This window comes from Siphateles boraxobius, unplaced genomic scaffold (assembly GCF_051911475.1).
Source record: "Siphateles boraxobius isolate OS27281-9 unplaced genomic scaffold, OSU_SipBor_1 6, whole genome shotgun sequence".
Lineage (NCBI taxonomy): Eukaryota > Metazoa > Chordata > Actinopteri > Cypriniformes > Leuciscidae > Siphateles > Siphateles boraxobius.
This window is the reverse complement of record NW_027509186.1, coordinates 21,779,773-21,799,876: the sequence shown is the minus strand read 5'-3', so window position 1 is coordinate 21,799,876 and position 20,104 is coordinate 21,779,773. Positions and strand designations below refer to the sequence as shown.

The following is a 20,104-nucleotide window of genomic DNA, read 5'->3' as shown; positions in this document are numbered from 1 at the left end:
AAAGTGCATGTACCATTATATGACCCCTTTAGTACATGTAAGCTATGATCATCAAACATTCAAACGCAATAAATGAAAACTTTATAACTGAATAAAATGTAGAACCTCAGAATATATATATATATATATATATATATATATATATATATATATATATATATATATATATATATGTATATATTGTATATTGTAATGTAAAAAATTCAATTTTCTCAGGTTTTTGTTCAAATGTTGATTTTTTATGACATTAGCCCACATTCAAGTGTTGATAAAAAAGAAAAAATTAAGCTTGAATATTTTTTTGTATTGTTGTTGTTTTGGCTCTGTTCTTTCTTTTGATATACTGTATGTTCATATAATCATACAACAAAATAGCATTGTAGTACTCGGGTTGTGTGTAGTGTGACTGAACATTTTTGTGAGCCAATTTATAAGGGTATGTTTTTTTGTTCCTCTGCCCTTCAAAATGGCAGAAATGAAAAAATATCACTTTATTGTGAAATAATTTCAAGGCTACGTCTGCAGACAAGTGTGGGTTTTGGCTGCTGTGTGATTGATGCTTTGTGCCCATTACAGTTCAGAGAAGATCACAAGTTAGTCATGGTCTACTGTTACAGCACCAAGGGCATGTACTGTAGTAGGACAAAATCCATTTTAAGTATTTTCCACTCCACAAAGATTATTTTTCTTTTTTCAGGGAAATGTCCTTGTGCTTATTCAGGAAATCTGCTGTAAAAGTTATTAAACAGATGCAGCAGCTAAAGGGTGAGAGCCTTAAATATCCCAATAGGATAATGATAGCACAGAATTCTGTGTGTGTGCTATGCTATATGAGCCTGTTCACGTTAAGATGCATAAGGCATGTTGGAAATGAAAACCATTTCAATGCTAAGGTGACGCAAAGTCTGGTGCGGAGGTAAAAATGCCATCTGTATGGCTGCATCAATATGCCTCTCAGTTACAGTCTTGATGAAAGGGCGAACATTCTTAAGGGTCCATCTGTTCAATAAGAGCAATTAGTTTATCTAAACTGACATCACCTGGCTGACTTTTACCTGGCCTGATTAGTGAGACACACACACACACACACACACACACACACACACACACACACACACACACACACACACACACACACACACACACACACACACTCACACACACACACACACACACACACACACACACACACACACACACACACACACATTTTGAGATAAAGAATGTGAGATTACATTTTATATGACCGTCTAAAGGAAAAGTGTATATTTTCTGCCTTTTTTGGCATTTAAGTTTAATTTTATGCTTTTAATTTGGTATACTTTCAGTTTCTGTCAGACTCTTATTTTGACGTTTGGTTACTGAGCTAAAACGGGAAGTAGGAAATCACATTAGAAACACATGGAAAAACGCAAACTGGTTAAAAAATGCAGACGGTCAGTGCGCCAGAGAAAATTCATCCTGCCCGTTTGACTTCCCAGTAGAAGCATCGCTTGTATGTATATAATCTTTGTTTTGACTAAGTTAACTTTTAAGCATATTGAATTTGTGCTGTAAAAGTAATGTCCATGAAAGCTAGGTGGCTTAGCTAATTTCAGTATTTTGCTGTTTGTTTCCTAGTTTCACTCTCTCATCACTCGTCTCATATGTATGGATTTCGTACAATGTGGAGAAAATAAAACTGCATACAAAGAATTCAAGATTTCTTCATGTTCATAAATAGAGAGAGTTTACCTCACTGTTTAGTTGGAGTTGTTACACCTCAGCGAGAACAGTACAGTGAAAAAGCGTAATCCAGCTGTTTCAATGTCTAGAGAAGCAAGTAGACAGGCAAGATGAGTAAAATGGAACCAGAAAAGACGGACAATGGGTCTGCGCGCTCAAGAAAATCAAAGAGCTCTCACTCATCGGCATCGAGCGCTGCAGTAAGGGCGCGCGCTAAAGCAGAGGCGGTGAAAGCATGGGCAGTGTTTGCTGAGAAAGAGGCGGAGCTGAAGGTACAAAAGGCAGAGAAGGAAGCCGAGCTACAATTACGAAAAGCAAAGCTGGAAGCTGAACTAGGCGCACTTGAACTTCAAAAAGAGGCGGCCGCAGCTATTGCGCAAGCCGAGGCATTAGAAGCGGCTGAACTAGATCTAGAAGATTCAATCAAGACCGATGTATCTTCTCAAGCAAATTTACAAAATTAATTTGTAAAACGCACTAATAAATATGTGACCAGTCACGGAAACTAGGGACACAAGTCGGTTCTGGGGCATTTTGAGTTATTCATAGATTCTGAGAGTGTAATATCCAAGCTTTCCAACGATGTGTAACATGTGGAAATCTGATAATATTTGGAGAAGTTGTGGCCATTTTAAAGTAGGCACTTAAAAAAGCTCAAAGAGGAGAAAACGAGCTCTAAAAGATTGTGCAGTTCTCACCTGTCTCTGCTGCTGGGGGTGACAATAGGGCTCATTTACATCTCATTTAGATAAGCCATATCCCCTGTAAAGCTCCTCCATGTGCTTTACAGCTTTTTTTACACTTTGAATGAGTGCACTTCTGCCGCACTAGGCGAAAAACAATTGTGCTGCCCCTCTATTTGCAACGTACCAGCAACAACACACAAAGACCAATAATGCCATATAGCCTGCATATAACGCGAAACCAGCAACAACACATAAAGACCAATATGCCATATACATATAACGCAAAACCAGCAACAACACACAAATAGTACGCAACGCTCGTGTGCCCAAAATGTCAACAATATTAAAGTTTATGTAGGAGGCAAATGCCTGCTGGCATTTTTCTTTAAGCAGTCATTTCTGCAATTTTCCAAATAATCACATTTCACCTCCTCAAATTACTGTTGCAAATCTCTTTACACCACTTTCTTATGTGCGTATACACACACAAATGAAATGTCCGCAAGCACATTATATCATCAGCAGGTTCAGCATCTTAAATAACGACTAAAGAGCAAATGAAGCTTAACTTACATTTCAGAAACACGCCGTATTGAAGCACTGAGGGCGAGCGCGCTGCGCCCATACCTCCGGTTCAGTTTCCCGAGCCCACGAAGTGCGGCGAAAACATTTTCGGTGTAACTGCCAGACGGTTCATCTCGTCTGCGACAATCTTTGCGGCATCCATCTTCATTGAATTTTGATATCAGAGAGAGCTGGCCAGAGCACAGCATAATAAGTAGCCATGTGGTTGACTTGGAGGGCGGGGGCAAAAGCGCCGGGTTATTCAGTATGGAAGTACACACAGACAATGACACGCCACGCCCCTACTGCATGCTAGAATCTTCGAAAACAAGCCGATTTCAACCTCAAAATGTTAGCTTTTAAATATACCAATACTGCTATCTCAAACATGGAGAGGCTTCTTCGTGATTTCAATTAACAGATTCTCCAAAAAATTGAAAATCACCAATTTTGAAAAAAAACTCTTCTTTCTCATTTTGCTCGAAAGTTGTGCTGCCGACTTGTGTCCCTGGTTTCTGTGACGGGTCACATATGTTGAAGCACAAGCTGAACAAAACATAGCACAAACTCAAGCATCTGCCCATGCAACATTACCTGAGGCAACATTGTCAGAAGGGAGCTACGTCACATGGAACCCTCCAGCAGAATGCAACCTACAGTTACAGGAAGGGCAAGAAGAGGTTGAAACCCATAACAGACCATCTGAGTATAACACAGCGCCGAAACTGCCATTCTTCAGCAACCATGCTAAATTCAGGGATGTAACCCACATCAGCACACCACTTAATGGAGGTCATACAGGTCTGGTAAGATATGATGGACATCATACAATACCCATTAGAGACAGTGGACTTCACACAACACCTGCTAGAGACAGCGGACACCCTACAAAACCCAAGACAACATATCATCCTCATAAATCGCCACTTAAGGCAACAGCGCCATCATACGGGCCTGTGTATGCACCATCCATTTCAAGCGTGACACCTGAAACAGAACACCTGGCACGATACCTGGCTCGTCGTGATTTAGTGAGTACAAGTCTCTACCGATTTGATGATAAACCTGAAAGTTATTTAGCATGGCAGTCATCATTCAGTAATGCTACTACTGGCTTAGGAATCACTTCCATAAAAATGTTAGATTTGCTGATTAAATGGCTCGGACCAGAGTCTGTGAAACACATCAAAATGATTCGCTCTGTGCATGTCGGAAGCCCAGATGCAGCGATTAAAAAGGCCTGGGACCGCCTCCAAGAGTGCTACACTGCGCCTGAAGTAATGTAGAAGTCTCTTTTTAAGAGATTGGATGAATTCCCAAGAATATCAACCAAAGTCTACGGGAAGCTGAGATACCTAGTCGATCTTCTTATGCAATTCAGGGTGCCAGAGAAGAAGGTTACCTCACAGGATTGGCCTACCTGGATACCGCCAGGGGCATTGGGCCCATCGTGGAGAAACTCCCTCAAGGGGTACAGGAGAAATGGCTCTCAGTCGGCTCAAGATTTAAAGAAAATAACAACGGGTACTTCCCCCCCATTCGATTACTTTGCCGATTTCATCTGCGACGAAGCACGTCGGAGGAATGATCCCAGTGTCATTCTCCTATACGCCAGCAACAGCGGACTGAAGTCAGACAAAGTAGTCTCAAATAATTATGGAAGAAAAATATCAGTTCACAAGACAGACATCTTTTCAGGGAAAGACCCACCTGCGAACTCACCTGAGAGAAAGCCCGGTGGGCCAGAGAAAAATTGTCCCATTCACAACAAACCACATTCGCTAAAGAAATGCAGAGTATTTAGAGGGAAGAGAGAAAGAGCATTCTCAAAGAGAATGGAATTTGTTTCAAGTGCTTTACATCAGCTAGTCATCTTGCAAGAGACTGTAGGGCAAAAGTAAAATGCCTGGAGTGTGACAGCGACCGACATCATGCTGCTATGCATCCAGGTCCACCACCTCAAGTCTACAGAATGCCTATAACCCCACCAGATAATGGCGGGGAGGGAGTGGAGCATGCTAGCGACAGCACAGCCATCTCCTCACACTGCACCCAGGTATGTGGTCCAAAGCGAACAGCAAGATCCTGCTCGAAGATCTGTCTGGTATGAATATACCCTCAAGGTCAACGTGAGAAGGCAACCAACATGTGCCATTTTGGATGATCAAAGTAACCGCTCACTGGTGCGATCAGATTTCTTTGAGCTTTTCAACATCAAGGGCCAACCATTCCCCTACGCACTGAAGACCTGTGCTGGATTAGTTGAGACGTCAGGAAGAAAGGCAGAGGGTTTCCAGGTTGAATCGCTTGATGGGCAGACTAGCCTACTGCTACCACCGTTAATTGAGTGTAATTACATTCTCATTGATCGCTCTGAAATACCGACGCCTGATGCAGCCCGCCACCATCCTCCTCTACGAAGAGTAGCAGCACACATACCAGAACTCGACCCCAAGGGGGAAATCCTCCTCTTGCTAGGCAGAGACATTGTGAGAGTCCATAAAGTCCGTCAGCAAGTGAGCGGACCTGACAATGCCCCCTTTGCACAAAGACTGGATTTGGGATGGGTCCTGGTAGGAGATGTGTGCCTAGGAAACGCACACAAACCAGCTGTGAGCACGTTCATGACAAGTGTGCTAGAGAATGGCCGACCCTCTATTCTAAGACCATGTGAAGGCTTCATGAAGCTGACAGAAGACGTGTCCCATAGCAGAGAGCAGAAGAACAAACCACACAAGGCATCGTTGGAGGCCTTTGGACTACAGGTCTTCAGCGAGACTGAGTCCGACAACAAAGCTGCCCCGTCCATGGAAGACACAATCTTTTTGGAAATCATGGAACAAGAAATGTATAGAGACAAGTCAAACAACTGGGTCGCTCCTCTCCCCTTTAGAGTTCCCCGTCAACGTTTGTCCAACAATCGTGAACAGGTGTTCACTCGCTTCACCACCCTGGAGAAAATGCTTCGGAGAAAAACTGAGATGAGAGACCAGTTTCTAGAATTCATGAAGAAAATATTTGACAACAGACATACAGAAGTGGCTCCTCCACTAGAGGAGAATGAAGAGTGTTGGTACCTGCCTACTTTCGGAGTCTACCACCCGCAAAAGCCTGGAAGCATCCGCGTGGTGTTTGACTCCAGTGCAAAGTAGTTCGGCACATCTTTAAATGGTGTTCTTTTGTCAGGCCCAGACCTCAAAAACTAACTCATTGGGGTTCTGATCCGCTTCCGCAAGGAACAGGTAGCAGTGATTGCTGACATACAGCAGATGTTCCACTGCTTTCTTGTGCGCAGAGACCACAGAAACTACCTGAGGTTTTTGTGGTACAGAGACAATGACATGTCTAAGGACATTATCGATTACAGGATGAGGGTTCATGTTTTCGGCAACAGTACGTCACCATCCGTAGCCTTCTACGGATTAAGGAGAGCCATCCAAGAAGGTGCACACAAACATGGAAAAGACACGGTCCAGTTTGTCGAACATCATTTTTACGTAGATGATGGGCTCCTCAGTGTGCCAACTGAAGCCGAAGCCATCAGTCTGCTACAGAGAACACAGACCTCTCTCGGTCAATCGAACCAGAGGCTTCACAAGTTTGCCTCAAACAGTGAAGGCTTCCTTCAGGCCTTTGCACCAGAGGATAGAGCAGTTCAGAAAGACCTTGACCATAGCGGTGAAGCTACACCAGTGCAACGCAGTTTGGGACTGGTGTGGGAGACAACGAAAGACACTTTCACATTCACAGTCTCAGAACACAAGAAACCTTTCGATCGCAGGGGAGTCCTGTCAACAGTGAATAGCGTTTTCGATCCTTTAGGCATGGTCACACCGGTGACTATTGAAGGCAAAAGTCTCTTGAGGAACTCAGTGTCAACACATGTAACTGGAATGCTCCTCTAACAGACCAAAAGTTGAAGCAATGGGAAGCATGGCGTGAGTCACTGCATGACTTAAGCAAGCTCCATATCCCACGTTCATACACAGCAACATCACTTTCCAGTGCTGTACACACAGAGCTATGCGTGTTCTCCGAGGCGTCCAGAAAGGCAATTGGAGTTGTGGCGTATCTCACGACCATTCAAGCTGAGGGACAAGTCGAAGTAGGATTCATCCTAGGGAAGGCTAAGCTGGCCCCACAGTCCGAACCTACCATTCCTCGGTTGGAATTGTGTGCTGCAGTATTAGCCGTGAAAGTCGCCGAACTCATCCAAGATGATTTGGAATCTGAAGCTGGATGAGATCAAGTTCTATTGTGACAGCAAGGTCGTGCTTGGATACATTTACAATCAGACAAAACGCTTCTATGTCTACATTCACAATAGAGTACGACGAATTCGTCAATCCACGAGACCTAACCAATGGTTCTACTTCAACACCGAGGACAACCCGGCTGACCACGCATCCAGGTCAGTTCCTGTGTCTCAATTGACAAAGACTATGTGGTTCACTGGACCAGCCTTTTTACACAAACCAAATCCATCCGACATAGATACAAGCCGGACGTTTGAACTTGTTAACCCAGAATCAGGGTTACAGCGCTTTTCATGCATGCCCGCTCTCACCAGGGCTATTGCCCTACTCATCCACATAGCAAGCGCCTACAAACACAACAAGTCCAGTGAATGTAAAGGATGGCATCACTGTAACCTCCCACGCACTGCGGATGAGTTGTCTCAGGCAGTAAACATCATCATCAGAGCTGCACAGGAAGATGTTTATGCAAAATAGCTCACGGTTCTTGAGCTCGGACAAGCTGTAACCAAGGACAGTTCTCTTCACAAGCTCAGACCTGTTCTTAAAGGTGATTTGATTTGTGTTGGTGGCAGATTAAAACACGCTGACTTGAGCAAAAAACCCCATCATCTTGCCCAAGACCAGCCACGTTTCTCTACTGTTGGTGCGACAATATCATGAAGATGTAAAGCATCAAGGCCGCCACTTCACTGAAGGTGCCCTGAGAGCAGCGGGCTTCTGGGTCATGGGTGGAAAACGACTTATTGCCTCTGTCTTACACAAATGTGTAGTGTGCCGGAAGTTACGCCGAAGAACAGAGGAACAACTTATGGCAGACTTGCCTCCAGAACGCTTGTACACATGTCCACCCTTCACCTATGTAGGAGTGGATGTGTTCGGACCATGGCAAATCGTCTCCAGGCGTACACGAGGTGGACAGGCCCAAGCAAAAGATGGGCGATGCTCTTCTGCTGTATGGGCTCCCGTGCCGTGCACATCGAGATCATCGACTCCCTAGACACGTCCAGTTGCATCAATGCATTGAGACGTTTTTTTTGCCATACGGGGACCTGAGAAGCAGATAAGATCGGACTGCGGAACAAACTTTGTGGCCGCTGCAAAGGAACTGGGATTAAGCCGACAAAATCCTGACTTCACAGTGCAGAACTTCTTGAGTTAACAGGGGTGCTCATGGGTGTTTAATCCTCCGGATGCGTCCCATATGGGAGGATCATGGGAACGTATGATAGGCCTATCAAGACGGATCCTTGATGCAATCCTGCTTCAAGAGGACATCCAACTCAACCATGACGTCCTTTGCACACTCATGATGGAAGTGACTGCGATAATCAATGCCAGGCCTCTCGTTCCAGTCTCCACTGACCCAGAGTCACCGTTCATATTGTCTCCTGCAATGATACTTACCCAGAGGGTTGGGGTTGCCCCACCGCACAGAGATTTCACAGATAAGGATCTTCTCAGCAGACAATGGAAACAAGTTCAAGCTCTCGCTGACAGATTCTGGCGTTGCTGGCGTCAGGATATCCTTCCCACTCTGCAAGTCCGCCGAAAATGGAGAGATTCTCAACAGGACCTGAAAGAAGGGGACATTGTGCTTCTGAAGGACAGTCAATGCATGTAATGTGTGGCCTATGGCAAGGATCACAGCTGTCTTCCCTGGGAGAGACAGCAAAGTAAGGAAGGTGGAGCTCAGGACATCGGATCAAGGTTCTGCGAAGGTGTTCTTGAGACCAGTGTCAGAAGTAGTTCTTCTTCTGCCCAAAGACTGAAGGTTCAGAGACATTTGATAGTTAATAGTGACCTTTAAGGTCAGACGGGGAGTGTTCTGCCTTTCTGGCATTTAAGTTTAATTTTATGCTTTTAATTTGGTATACTTTCAGTTTCTGTCAGACTCTTATTTTGACGTTTGTTTACTGAGCTAAAACGGGAAGTAGGAAACCACATTAGAAACACATGGAAAAACGGCAAACTGGTTAAAAAATGCAGACAGTCAGTGCGCCAGAGAAAATTCATCCTGCCCGTTGACTTCCCAGTAGAAGCATCGCTTGTATGTATATAATCTTTGTTTTGACTAAGTTAACTTTTAAGCATATTGATTTTGTGCTGTAAAAGTAATGTTCATGAAAGCTAGGTGGCTTAGCTAATTTCAGTATTTTGCTGTTTGTTTCCTAGTTTCACTCTCTCATCACCCGTCTCATATGCATGGATTCAGTACAATGTGGAGAAAATAAAACTGCATACAAAGAATTCAAGATTTCTTCATGTTCATGAATAGAGAGAGTTTAGCTCACTGTTTAGTTGGAGTTGTTACACCTCAGCGAGAACAGTACAGTATATTTTAGTTCCTTTTCATCATCCATCATTCTGCCTCTTTTATTTTAAATTACCATCTATAGCCTCCTTTCTAACATTCTAACATTCTAAGATATATAACAGTGTATTTGAATTATTATTGTTTTTAAAAATTCATGTTATATTATGGTAATAAATAATTAATATTGATCAGTACATATCCAATGTCAAATGATGCAAAATGATAAAATAAAAGCCTATTATCGATATGCTACCAATATCTGATTTCCCTGATTGAACATCCCTGATTTCAGGTAATATGAGGTTATGAAATGTCGGGAAATGCCTGAAAACGCTGGAGTGGGAGGAGAGCATTTTTAAACAAAAATGCCATTTTCAAATGTATCCGGATTAATGTAGACCTGAGTTGTTTAATGTTTGTAGCAATTATTGCTCTTGGTGTTTATTTAAAGTCGCTATAATGTTTATTCTGCATCATGCATCTAATTTTTTGGGATTCATACTGCACAGCCCTGTGACGTATGTCTGATGACTCATAAAAACTGTACATTGTGTTGCGTTGTTTAAATTGTGACCACTGGAATTTTGGAAATTTGCTTTATGTTTGTAAAATGATGATTGGATTCACCACAAATACATGTTATGGTTTAAAATACATGTTGTACCTCTACCAGTCTCTGTCACTATACAGAATATGTATTTTCATGCTTTGGTAGGTACACCCTGCCACAGTTCTTCTCATCTTAGACAACTTTGAACTGTAAATACAAAATGTGTTAGGGCAAGAGTCAGCTGCGCTGAACTACCATGAGAGAGGCACGTAGCCATATTTAAAAGACAGATTGCCTGCAGCTTCAAATGACACAAGGGAATGAACAGCAAGGCCTTTTACTGTTTGCTGCGCTCCAAGGGGGCTCAAAGCAATGATCAAGCAGAGGGAACAAAATATGATTAAAGAGTGATGCAAGACAGATGCAGGCACCCTGTCTTCTATAAAAAAGGTGATACAATGTAGGGAAGAAAGCTTTTAAAGAACCGTTTTTGCCACATTAATCTGAGGTTTGGTTACTGGTAGATTCAGTAAAGCAATGAATGCCGCCTCACATTGCTTTGTAAACGTTGAACAAATAATTCAGGCTGTTTTACTCTCAAAGGCATGTGATGGATTTGTTTTCCTCTGAATATCTTAAGAGCAAGTTTATATTCTCTTTATATTCTCAAACAATCTTTTGTCACCACTTCTGAGAAGATGAAAAAAGACACCAGAATGCATTATGAATTTTATTCATTGTGTTTTCACAACAGCAGTCAAACCTTGGGGGCCGGCCCCTCTCAATAGCATCTACTCAAGTGAATAGCAGTCACAGAGTCTGACCGATGTTAAGAGAGTTTATGAAAGTAAAAAAAAAAAAGGCTTGAGCTCATTATGCCTCTTGTTCCTCTAGGATGGCAGAAATAGAAGCTATTTGCTTCTGTGGAAAGTTCAATGAACATAATCAATTCATAATGGAATTGGAATTCTTTTTTTTTTGTCCATGGAATGAGGCACCAGAACATGAACAACATTGTGTGCACACACACACACACACACACACGCACGCACACAAAAGACGTAGGCAGTCGCATACTACTGTACACGTTTCAATGTAGCTCATATGTGCACCATATACTGCAGCGATGTGCATGGAAATAAAATTCAGTTTCATTCAGACGTTAATCTGTCACAGTTCTCCAGGCAAGACACAATGACCTCAGCATCAAGCCTGCAGGAAATCACAGTGGGGGCGCAATGGAATTCATTTATAATTCATATCAGGCGCACAGCATTTTATTTTCCACGGCAGAGGCTTATAGAACAAACCTAAAGCAAAATCTGATATATTTCATTAAACCTCATATATGTCTCATTAATTATACTTGTGTTAAGCTTACTGATGTATATCTCTTTGTAAGAATCCTTTGGGGCCAAAATAATGTTACTTATAGTTAATAAAGGCTTAAAGGGATAGTTCACCCGGAAATGTAAAATCATTTATCCACCCTCATGTCATTCCAATCTTTCTAAAAGGGTTTTCATTGATTGAAATAAAAGCTTAAATGAAATAAAATTTAAATATTAGATTAAAAACAAACTAAAATTAGAAATGTTGCATTGGCAACCACCTGAAATAAGTTGAAGTACTGAAACTGCTAAAATAAAAAAATAAAATTAAAAGCAATTTCAAAATATTAATAAATACTAGAATAGTACATAAATAATACTAAAATAACATTGGTTTGGGATAAACATGAGGGAGAATAAATGAGAGAATTTTCATCCAAGCTTAGTTGATTCGCCCCAAAAGTGTAAACAGTATGGCTGTGGGACTATTAAACTGCTCTTTTTGTTTGAACATCCCAACCACTACAGCTTAGCAACACAGACTCAACCAATGGCATGAGTTTGGGGGTGTTACTGTCGGTTTTCCAGACCAATGACAGATGAGGGGAGAGTTTGTTTGAAGTTACACACTCCCGCTTTATGTAACACTAATCACTGGTATTAAATTATGGATCAAACTCCAACAGTGAGGAATTTTTATTTAGCCTACACTGAACGACGCTAACCGATTGATCTTTTGTATCTCATTGAATAACTCTGCAGAAACAGACCCCCGGTGGGATTCCTGCCACTAGCACTACAGTGACATTGTCTGAATATGCAGCTGATCCCAGTTTGGCAATGTGCAAAAGAGTATTACACCAGCGCTTAATCCAGACACATCTGGAGCATGCTGGCGGCGTGCTAATCAGCTCTGGGAGGATTAGCATCAGGCTAGCATCATTCCGCAAGGCAAGTCTTGTCTAGTCCAGCTGAAAGCTTCCTTTCCATTCTGAACAAATCTAACGGGATGGGGACAGTCACTGTTCGTTTGACTTTGATGTATGCTAAGTCTGTTTGCCATGTCATATTTTCTTGATCTTGAAGCTTTGGAAGAAAAACATGTTTGTTATTCTGCTTCTTCATGACAGCGTATTACGTTTCTCATCTATCAGGGCCATAACCACCATAGACACGTTGCACTCAATTCAGATTTAGTCAACCAATGACTTGATTCGTTACAATTGATAACATTCGATCCACCCTTATCTTCAATATGTGTTTAAATCAATGTCATCTGTTATGCTAATAGATTACATACATTGATATCAGCTCTGTGAACGGTCTAAATGGTCCCTACCAAAAATGTCACTGTATAGTAATAAAATGATTATGTTGTTATTGTGGTAGACATGCCATTATCATCTGCAGTACATGTCAGATTAGTTCATAAGCAATTACATCTGTTGTTTATTAGGCCTCTTGTTGACTTGTAGTTGAAGTATGTAATTAAGCACTCAAGTGTCCTCCCAAAGGAGGAAGGAGAACTTATTTAGCTTCCGACTATAGATATTTTGAGTTTTAAATCTACGGTTGTCAAACGTAATCTTTATAATTATTCACCATGTTGTCAACAGTGTTGACCTTTGTTCTCCTTTACAGATCGCCGTTAAAACATGACGATCTCAAAGCGCACCAGTGAAGAACAGCATCATATGGCATAATTTCGATCTCAATATGTGAGGAAATAAACTTATCAAAATATCTCCTGGACATGGTGGTAGCGTTGAAACTTGAGCAAGGTGACTACTCCTGCGCTCTAGTTCTAGGCGTATCATCTTGGAAGATACTCCTGTGGCAAGCCAGAATGGTTTCTGGCTCTGAGTGCCTGGTCCACAGTACTGATGTAACCATCAATCAGCCGTTTCATATCTGGGGTGAAGGGATCAAAGGTGGGATGTCGCGCACCTGAGCGCTTGAAATGGCCATCCTTGTTGCACTCAGCACAGAGAAGACTCTCTTCACTGACACTGGTATTGAGGAAGGAAGTGATGGATCGTAATGTGGGCACCAATGCCTCCTGCAACTCCTCATAATGCACCACCAGAAGTGTCTTTCCATAACGCAGCCAGTCTAATACGTGAGAAGCCCACCAGGAGGCATAACTACCCACAAATTCGGGCCACTCTGGAAAGAGGAGAAAGTAGGATGATAAGAATTACATAAATGATTTGCACTAAATCTTGAGTTTACGTATTATGAGAATACAGTAAAGTATGTTTCCCATTTTTGTGTGTCCGAGTCATGGACCACTTATAATGTGTTCATAATACCTTTGCTCTTCCAATGCAGATCAGAAGCGTAACCAAGGTGCCCGGCGCACTTGCGGTTGAACTCAGCCATGAGAGAGCGGTAGGGGTTTCTTATCAACAGTATTGCTGAGTCATACATCTCTATATCCCGCTGGCTGCTCTCATGTGTCTTAACGCAGATGGTTCGTCCACTCTTCCAGTAATCTTTCTCACCCTTGAAGCCTGCACAGTTGGGAGGAGAAGAGGATTAGAATATACAGCCAACTGCATGTGGCGATCACTCAGGGCTCTGAATCCAGACATATACATTCCAAAAACTGCATCCAAAAATGGTGTTAGTCCAGGCATGAGCAACACGGCCCCCCTCAAGCAAATGTGTCAGGTTCTGTGATGGATTTGAAAAGGCACTGCGACTTTCAAGGCAGGTCAAGTTCTTTAATAATAGAACAAAAATATGCTCAATAAAGTTTGGCATTTGAAAGAGAACAGAAAGTCAGCTGTGCCCAAACGCACAATATCAAGCAAATTCAAATAAATAACGTATGTTTATGGATTTGATAAAATGAAAAATGTCAAGAAACTTCACATAAACTCTCTAAAAGAGTCATGTTAAAAAAAGACATATTTTACCTGAATTTGCAGTCCAAATTGAACGTGATAAGATAAAAAGGCTGTGTACCACAAAATAATGGCAAGAATAGACATCTTTATGCTGGTTTATTCTTGCGAGCCGCACTACATAACTTGCATGTAGTTAGATTCACATTGAAATTACTCTTAAGAGCCAGTCCTTATAATTCCAAAAACTCACAAATCCTGGAGTTACTGTTTGAATCAGACTGAATTAACTTACTGAATCAGTTGCAGTAGTTATACACATTACAACTGGAAATATTCCCAAATGAATTAAATTGTGGAATATAGTTTGAATGGAATGGAAAATTACTGATTTAAGAACTTGTAATTCTGAATTGAATCAGGAAATACATATTGATACCCATTCCTAATGACACTGGCAGTTGTGCTTAGTAATGCAGTTATGCCATGATGTTGTGGTGGCAGATTAAAATGTCCAATTTTTATTAGAGACATCAATGTTTTTGATTTGATGTGCATGAGAGAAAAAGATATGATGCTATTATGATAAATATATCTCATCCAATGTCTGAGCAATAATATTTTTCAGAGTGGCTCAATATGTGGGAAAGATTGCCTCCAGCAATGATGCATGCAGTCTTTTAAAATGGTAATATATATTATCCCTGATATAGCAGTGATAGTGTTACCTCTATTGTAGAGGGTGCCATCAAAGTAGTAACTGCCTGTGTAGTAGCCTGTGGCAAGCTCGATCAGATGCCTCACCCAAGTGTTCCCAGCACCAGGAAAACTGGATAAAGCCACCAGTGAACTTGATTTCTCAGGTAGAAACTTCTTCTCTGTGCATCTGGAATCTGGACCAAAAACTGGCACTTACAGAAGGTAATAATAGACAAAACCCGGTTATTTTCAGCCAGACTTAAATGAGTTAAAGGACTATAAGTGTAATTTTTAACATTATGCTGTGCTTTTTTTCAGTTTTTTTCTCCTACAGCTCTGCATAGCCCTTCGGAAGGATCCGGATGCTACTGTAGGTAAGAATGACTAAAGTTTATTTTTAACAGCAACTGTTTACGATTTTCTTTCTTGTCTTGACATATTTTCTATTGCAACAGGAAGCTGTGGAAGGACAGCCCGAAAAAAACAAGTTGCTATTATCTCTTGCTATTGCTAGTTGGTGGCAGGTGGTATTAGAAAGAGGAGACATTTGGTAAATGATAGTATACTACAGTTCAAAAGTTTGGGCTCAGTGAGATTTTTTTTTTAACTTCAATTATAAAGATAATTATTAAGACCAATGAGATAGTATCAGTCTTACCTTGAACAGGTGTCTGATAGACCTGGAGGAAGAGATGATGGGAACTCTGGTTAGGCAGACTGCTGTTTTCCACAGCACACAGCTCCTCCTTCACTGGCTCGTGAAGAGTGAAGCGAGGGGTGGCATAGCCACAGAAACAGTCGGGCTTCCTGACCAGGGCCAGAGGAAACTCCTGATAAGAGAGTAAATATGTGTATGAATCTCACCAAGAGCCGACCTCTATGTCTCTCCATCCATACTTCAAATCAGAATTTATCTGAAAACGTTCTCAAGCACTGCAATTAGCTTCTCAGCTAAAGAAAAAGATAAATCAATTTACCATGTTGCTGGAGTGGAACAAAGCATGACCATCTGATCGAGAGGGCCAAATTATACCAGAATCAAGGTGATATAGAGTGGCGTAGAGGATTGATTACAGAGTGAATTTGTGTTCTTTAGGGACACATTAAAGGTTAAACAAGCAGATTGTGTTTAGAAGACTGTGGGGAAAAAATCTGTACACCTAGAAGAACAACCACTGAAGCGGACCATATCCAATCTGAATTAATCTATTTTAAGTCAGACCTGATCCATGCAGGTCTCGATGCACCATTGGGAGGTGAGGTTGGGCTGGACGGCATGGGTCAGGGATGCTGCTGTCGTCTCGTCAGGATTTTTGAAGCATCCCCGGTAGCGCACGTTCCTGTCTAAAGGCAGAGAAGAATGGAGAACATTGCTGATTGACAGGAGAAAAATAGTGTAGGAACAAGACTTTGTGCCAACACTCAATTCATTGCTCTAAGGTCTGGAATGCTGCAGTGAATGTGTAATTAGGTATAAGATGTAAAAAAAATAAAAATAAAAAAAAGAGGAAAAAAACCCTTTTAGACCTTCAAAGAAATCTCAAATAGTTCAAGGAATGAGGCTCTATGGGTAAGGAGTGAACAGCAAAGAAGCCACATTTCACAAAAAAAGGAAACTACGCCATCTAATATAAATAAATTAATTTTTTTCTAAGTTCCTTCAGCATTTTCCGAACCCTTTTCAGGCACAGCTGCATGTTTCTTTTAGCAGGTCCTTTTGAATCTAAGGAGATGAATGAATTTTATAAAACTCACTATGCTTTAAAACGATATTGACATTTTATTTTGAATTCACTTCTAATGATAGCAGATGTACACTACATAAATATGAATGATAATATGTTTAATTGATATAATACCATTCCAAAGTTTTGTGTCCTTAAGATTTCTGTTTGTTTTTGATATAAGCAATTTATGCTCACCCAGGCTGGATTTGTTTGATTAAATACAGTAAAAACTGTAATATTGTGAAATACTATAACAATTTAAAATAACTTTTCTGTTTGAATAAAAAGATGTCCTTAATTCCTGTGATGGTAAAGCTGGATTTTCAGCATTATTACTCCAGTCTTCAGTGTCACGTGATCCTTCAGAAATTATTCTAATATGGTGATTTGGAGCTCAAGAAACATTTCTTATTATTATCAATGTTGAAAAATTTTGATGTATAATAATAGGTTATTTTTAAGATTCATTGATGAATAGAATGTTCAAAAGAACACAATTTATTTGAAATATAAATGTCTTTATTGTCACTTTTGATTAATGCATCCTTGTGGAAAAAAAATGAATTAATTTCTTTATGTAGTGTAGTGTATATTTTTTTATCATTTATATAGCATCTTTTCAGAAGTTCATAGTCACTTAATTTACATATTTTATTGGCTTAAAACAAACACAACACATGTCTGCATAAATAGAGTACATAATCATAATAAATGTGTTTTCTGTATAAATGTCCCACCAGCTAATTTCCAGCCAGCGTTGACAGTGAAACGAGAAACTGATTAAAAACATGGACAAACACAGAATGTGAGTGGATACTTTGATTTAAGGCCTTCATGACACTTTGTCACCTTTGCAGAGTAAACAAGCGCTCTGTATACGAAACCCCACGGCTTTTGTTTGCCTCTCCAAATAAATGAAGAGGCCCAACAGACCGCAGTTTGCGTTTGAGGGATCACATGTTTCTTTGTTTGGGCCGTAAATGAGACACAGCTGCTTGAAAACATCAAACAAAGCACTGTTAAAGCAGACTTTAGCACAGTGGAGAACTGCAGCTCTCGGGTGAGTCTCTGAATTGCTTACTAAGACAACAGGTAGAGTGTTCAACTTTACCAAAAACAAGGCAGACCCTAGCCACTGATACAGGTGTGGAAAAGTGATTCTGATTTTGCAGAATATTATGCGTAGAATATTCTTCACAAAAATATGCTATGTACTGGCTATACTGCTCGTTTAGAATCATATTCAACAATAATTAAAAAAAGAGATGATAAAATTCTTTCATAATTTGGGAGTATGCTTCAAAATTATATTTTATGAATATATAAAAATAGAAAAAATAAAATGGCCTTTAAAATGGGGGACTGCAATTTTAGTTTTATTTTAACTTGAGGGACCAACAGTATAATTATTTGAAATACACTACCATACACAGGGACGTGCACAGGGGGGTTGCTCAGGTTGCCCGGGCAACTGCCCATGCCCTTCTCGACTCAAGTTGCCCTTCCGAGAAAAAAAAAAAAAAAATCGTACAATGGCTGCAGAATTTCACATAGGCCTAGATACATTTTTTATTTATTTATTTTTAAATCGCAAAGCCTCATTCACTTCCATTCGTGCACCGAAAGTGAAAGTCAGTAAGGGAAGGGCAAACTGTTTACGTGGCTGCAGCGCTGCACGCGACCGGTGCGTAAGACGCCACAAATTACTTAAGGCCCCGCCTCCATCTCGTGTCATAGCGTGTCAATTAATGTGTAAAACATCCATGACAAAATGAAGCGAAACTATCCTTCTGGTCACGAAAAGAGGAAGAAGAAAAAACCCATGAGAGTGAATTGCGGGAACAACAATCAGGTAAACTTGTGTTCTCTCCTCTCTAAGTTTGATGTCAGCAAAGTTTGATGTTTTTCGGTCTTGCTAACCTAGCTGGGCAGGCAGTGCATCTCTTGCATCACTTTGTGCCTGACAAAAGTGAGAGTAAAATAAAAAAAATTATTACGTTTGTTTTTGATAAACGACAAAGTGCAACGGTGTTTGTTTACTGCAGCTCGGAAAACATAACCGCGTCGCGTGTGTTATCGTGCGTTCATATGCGCGTGCACGAAATGAAACTCGCATTTTTCAAGCAGAAATATGTGGAGACCAGACATACTGTACAATACATGCACGTGAATGATGGCACTCCCAATCAAAGTCACATTTATAAAACAAGAAACTGATTATCTAGTCTCAGTGTAGTTAAAAACTCTAAACAACTGCACTAATTATGCAAGATAGAAAGCAATGTATTGACAATTTGACATTGATTGACTATTGATTTATAGGCTATATTGAATTTAAAATGTTGATTAGCTGGACATACTGGTCAATATGGATGCACATCCCTCGGTAAATAATAACCATAAATCAAGAATTGCTTCAACATGCATAATAATAAATAAAACAAATCATACTGATGGTGAAAATACCCAGGCTGTAGAGAGAACCAAAGTTAATCCCAAAAGCCAAAGCTCAGGGTTATAATTTATTATTTTCTTCTTATTTATTTTTACGTTAATATTCACTTGTTATGTTAACATTCTATAGAAAATACTCTATTCAATAAATATTGTTTGTTTGAACCTCATTCTGTTCTATATTGTTGTACTTATTCTTTGACTGTTTTGTTTCAAGGAGGGAGGATTGTATTGGGAGCACTGAAGTGTCAGGTGTGATTGTGTGGCAATGGCAAATGGTTTACATAGCTCACGGCCTCACAGGTCAGGTAGAGGGCCCCTTTTGCTTAGGGCCCCAGGGGGAGTTCAGGATCGGCCCTGGGTTTAGCAGTCGATTCTGTTGCCTACCGGAATTCCTGTTCCCTTTACGCAATCATACCTCAAATCATGCGTAGTTGCCCGTAGCCTACCATCAGAACTGAATACGAGCAAGAAGCACAACTGAATGTAGGGGAAGCCCTTTTTTCAGGTCAGAGCAACTGCCCCTCATAATTCCTGTGCACGTCCCTGACCATACATACTTATTAAAGAAATTATACATAGTTGTAGGGTGCATTAATTTGATCGAACGTGACAGTAAAGACATTTATAACGTTATAAAATAATTATATTTCAAATAAATTGCAAAATTTAGATTTCAAATTGCTTGAGCGCAAAACAGGCAAATAGAATGATTTCTGAAGGATCCTGTGACACTTAGGACATTTTTAGCAATGATGCTAAAAATTGAGGTTCCCTTTCAAGGGAACTCGAGCTGCGTTTGAGACGCGGTGGGAACGCTCTGCGTGATTACGTCGTGAAGCACGTGTAAAATCAGTCCAATGGAAGCCCGCTACGACATAGGTGACGTCATAGACCAGGAAACTATAAAGCAACCCTGAAATTAGACCGGATAGCTTCTGCACCT

General features: G+C 40.7%; 2 protein-coding genes across 2 annotated transcripts in view; one reads left to right on the top strand and one right to left on the bottom strand.

The window, feature by feature from the left end:
• The first annotated feature begins 1,431 nt into the window (after positions 1–1,431).
• Positions 1,432–9,184, top strand: LOC143715634 (uncharacterized). Its single transcript, XM_077207409.1, has 2 exons — positions 1,432–1,495; positions 1,621–9,184. The coding sequence occupies exon 2, from the start codon at positions 4,970–4,972 to the stop codon at positions 6,125–6,127; it is 1,158 nt and encodes a 385-aa protein (XP_077063524.1). The 5' UTR covers positions 1,432–1,495; positions 1,621–4,969; the 3' UTR covers positions 6,128–9,184.
• Positions 9,185–10,815: 1,631 nt separating this feature from the next.
• wscd1a (WSC domain containing 1a) overlaps positions 10,816–20,104 on the bottom strand; it is a 32,735-nt gene continuing 23,446 nt past the window's right edge. Inside the window, exons 5-9 of the mRNA XM_077208165.1 lie at positions 16,200–16,321; positions 15,636–15,807; positions 15,007–15,171; positions 13,742–13,942; positions 10,816–13,595 (exon numbers count right to left, since the gene is read on the bottom strand). Coding sequence (XP_077064280.1) covers positions 13,243–13,595; positions 13,742–13,942; positions 15,007–15,171; positions 15,636–15,807; positions 16,200–16,321 — 1,013 coding nt within the window. The 3' untranslated portion in view covers positions 10,816–13,242. The remainder of the gene's footprint in view (positions 13,596–13,741; positions 13,943–15,006; positions 15,172–15,635; positions 15,808–16,199; positions 16,322–20,104) is intronic.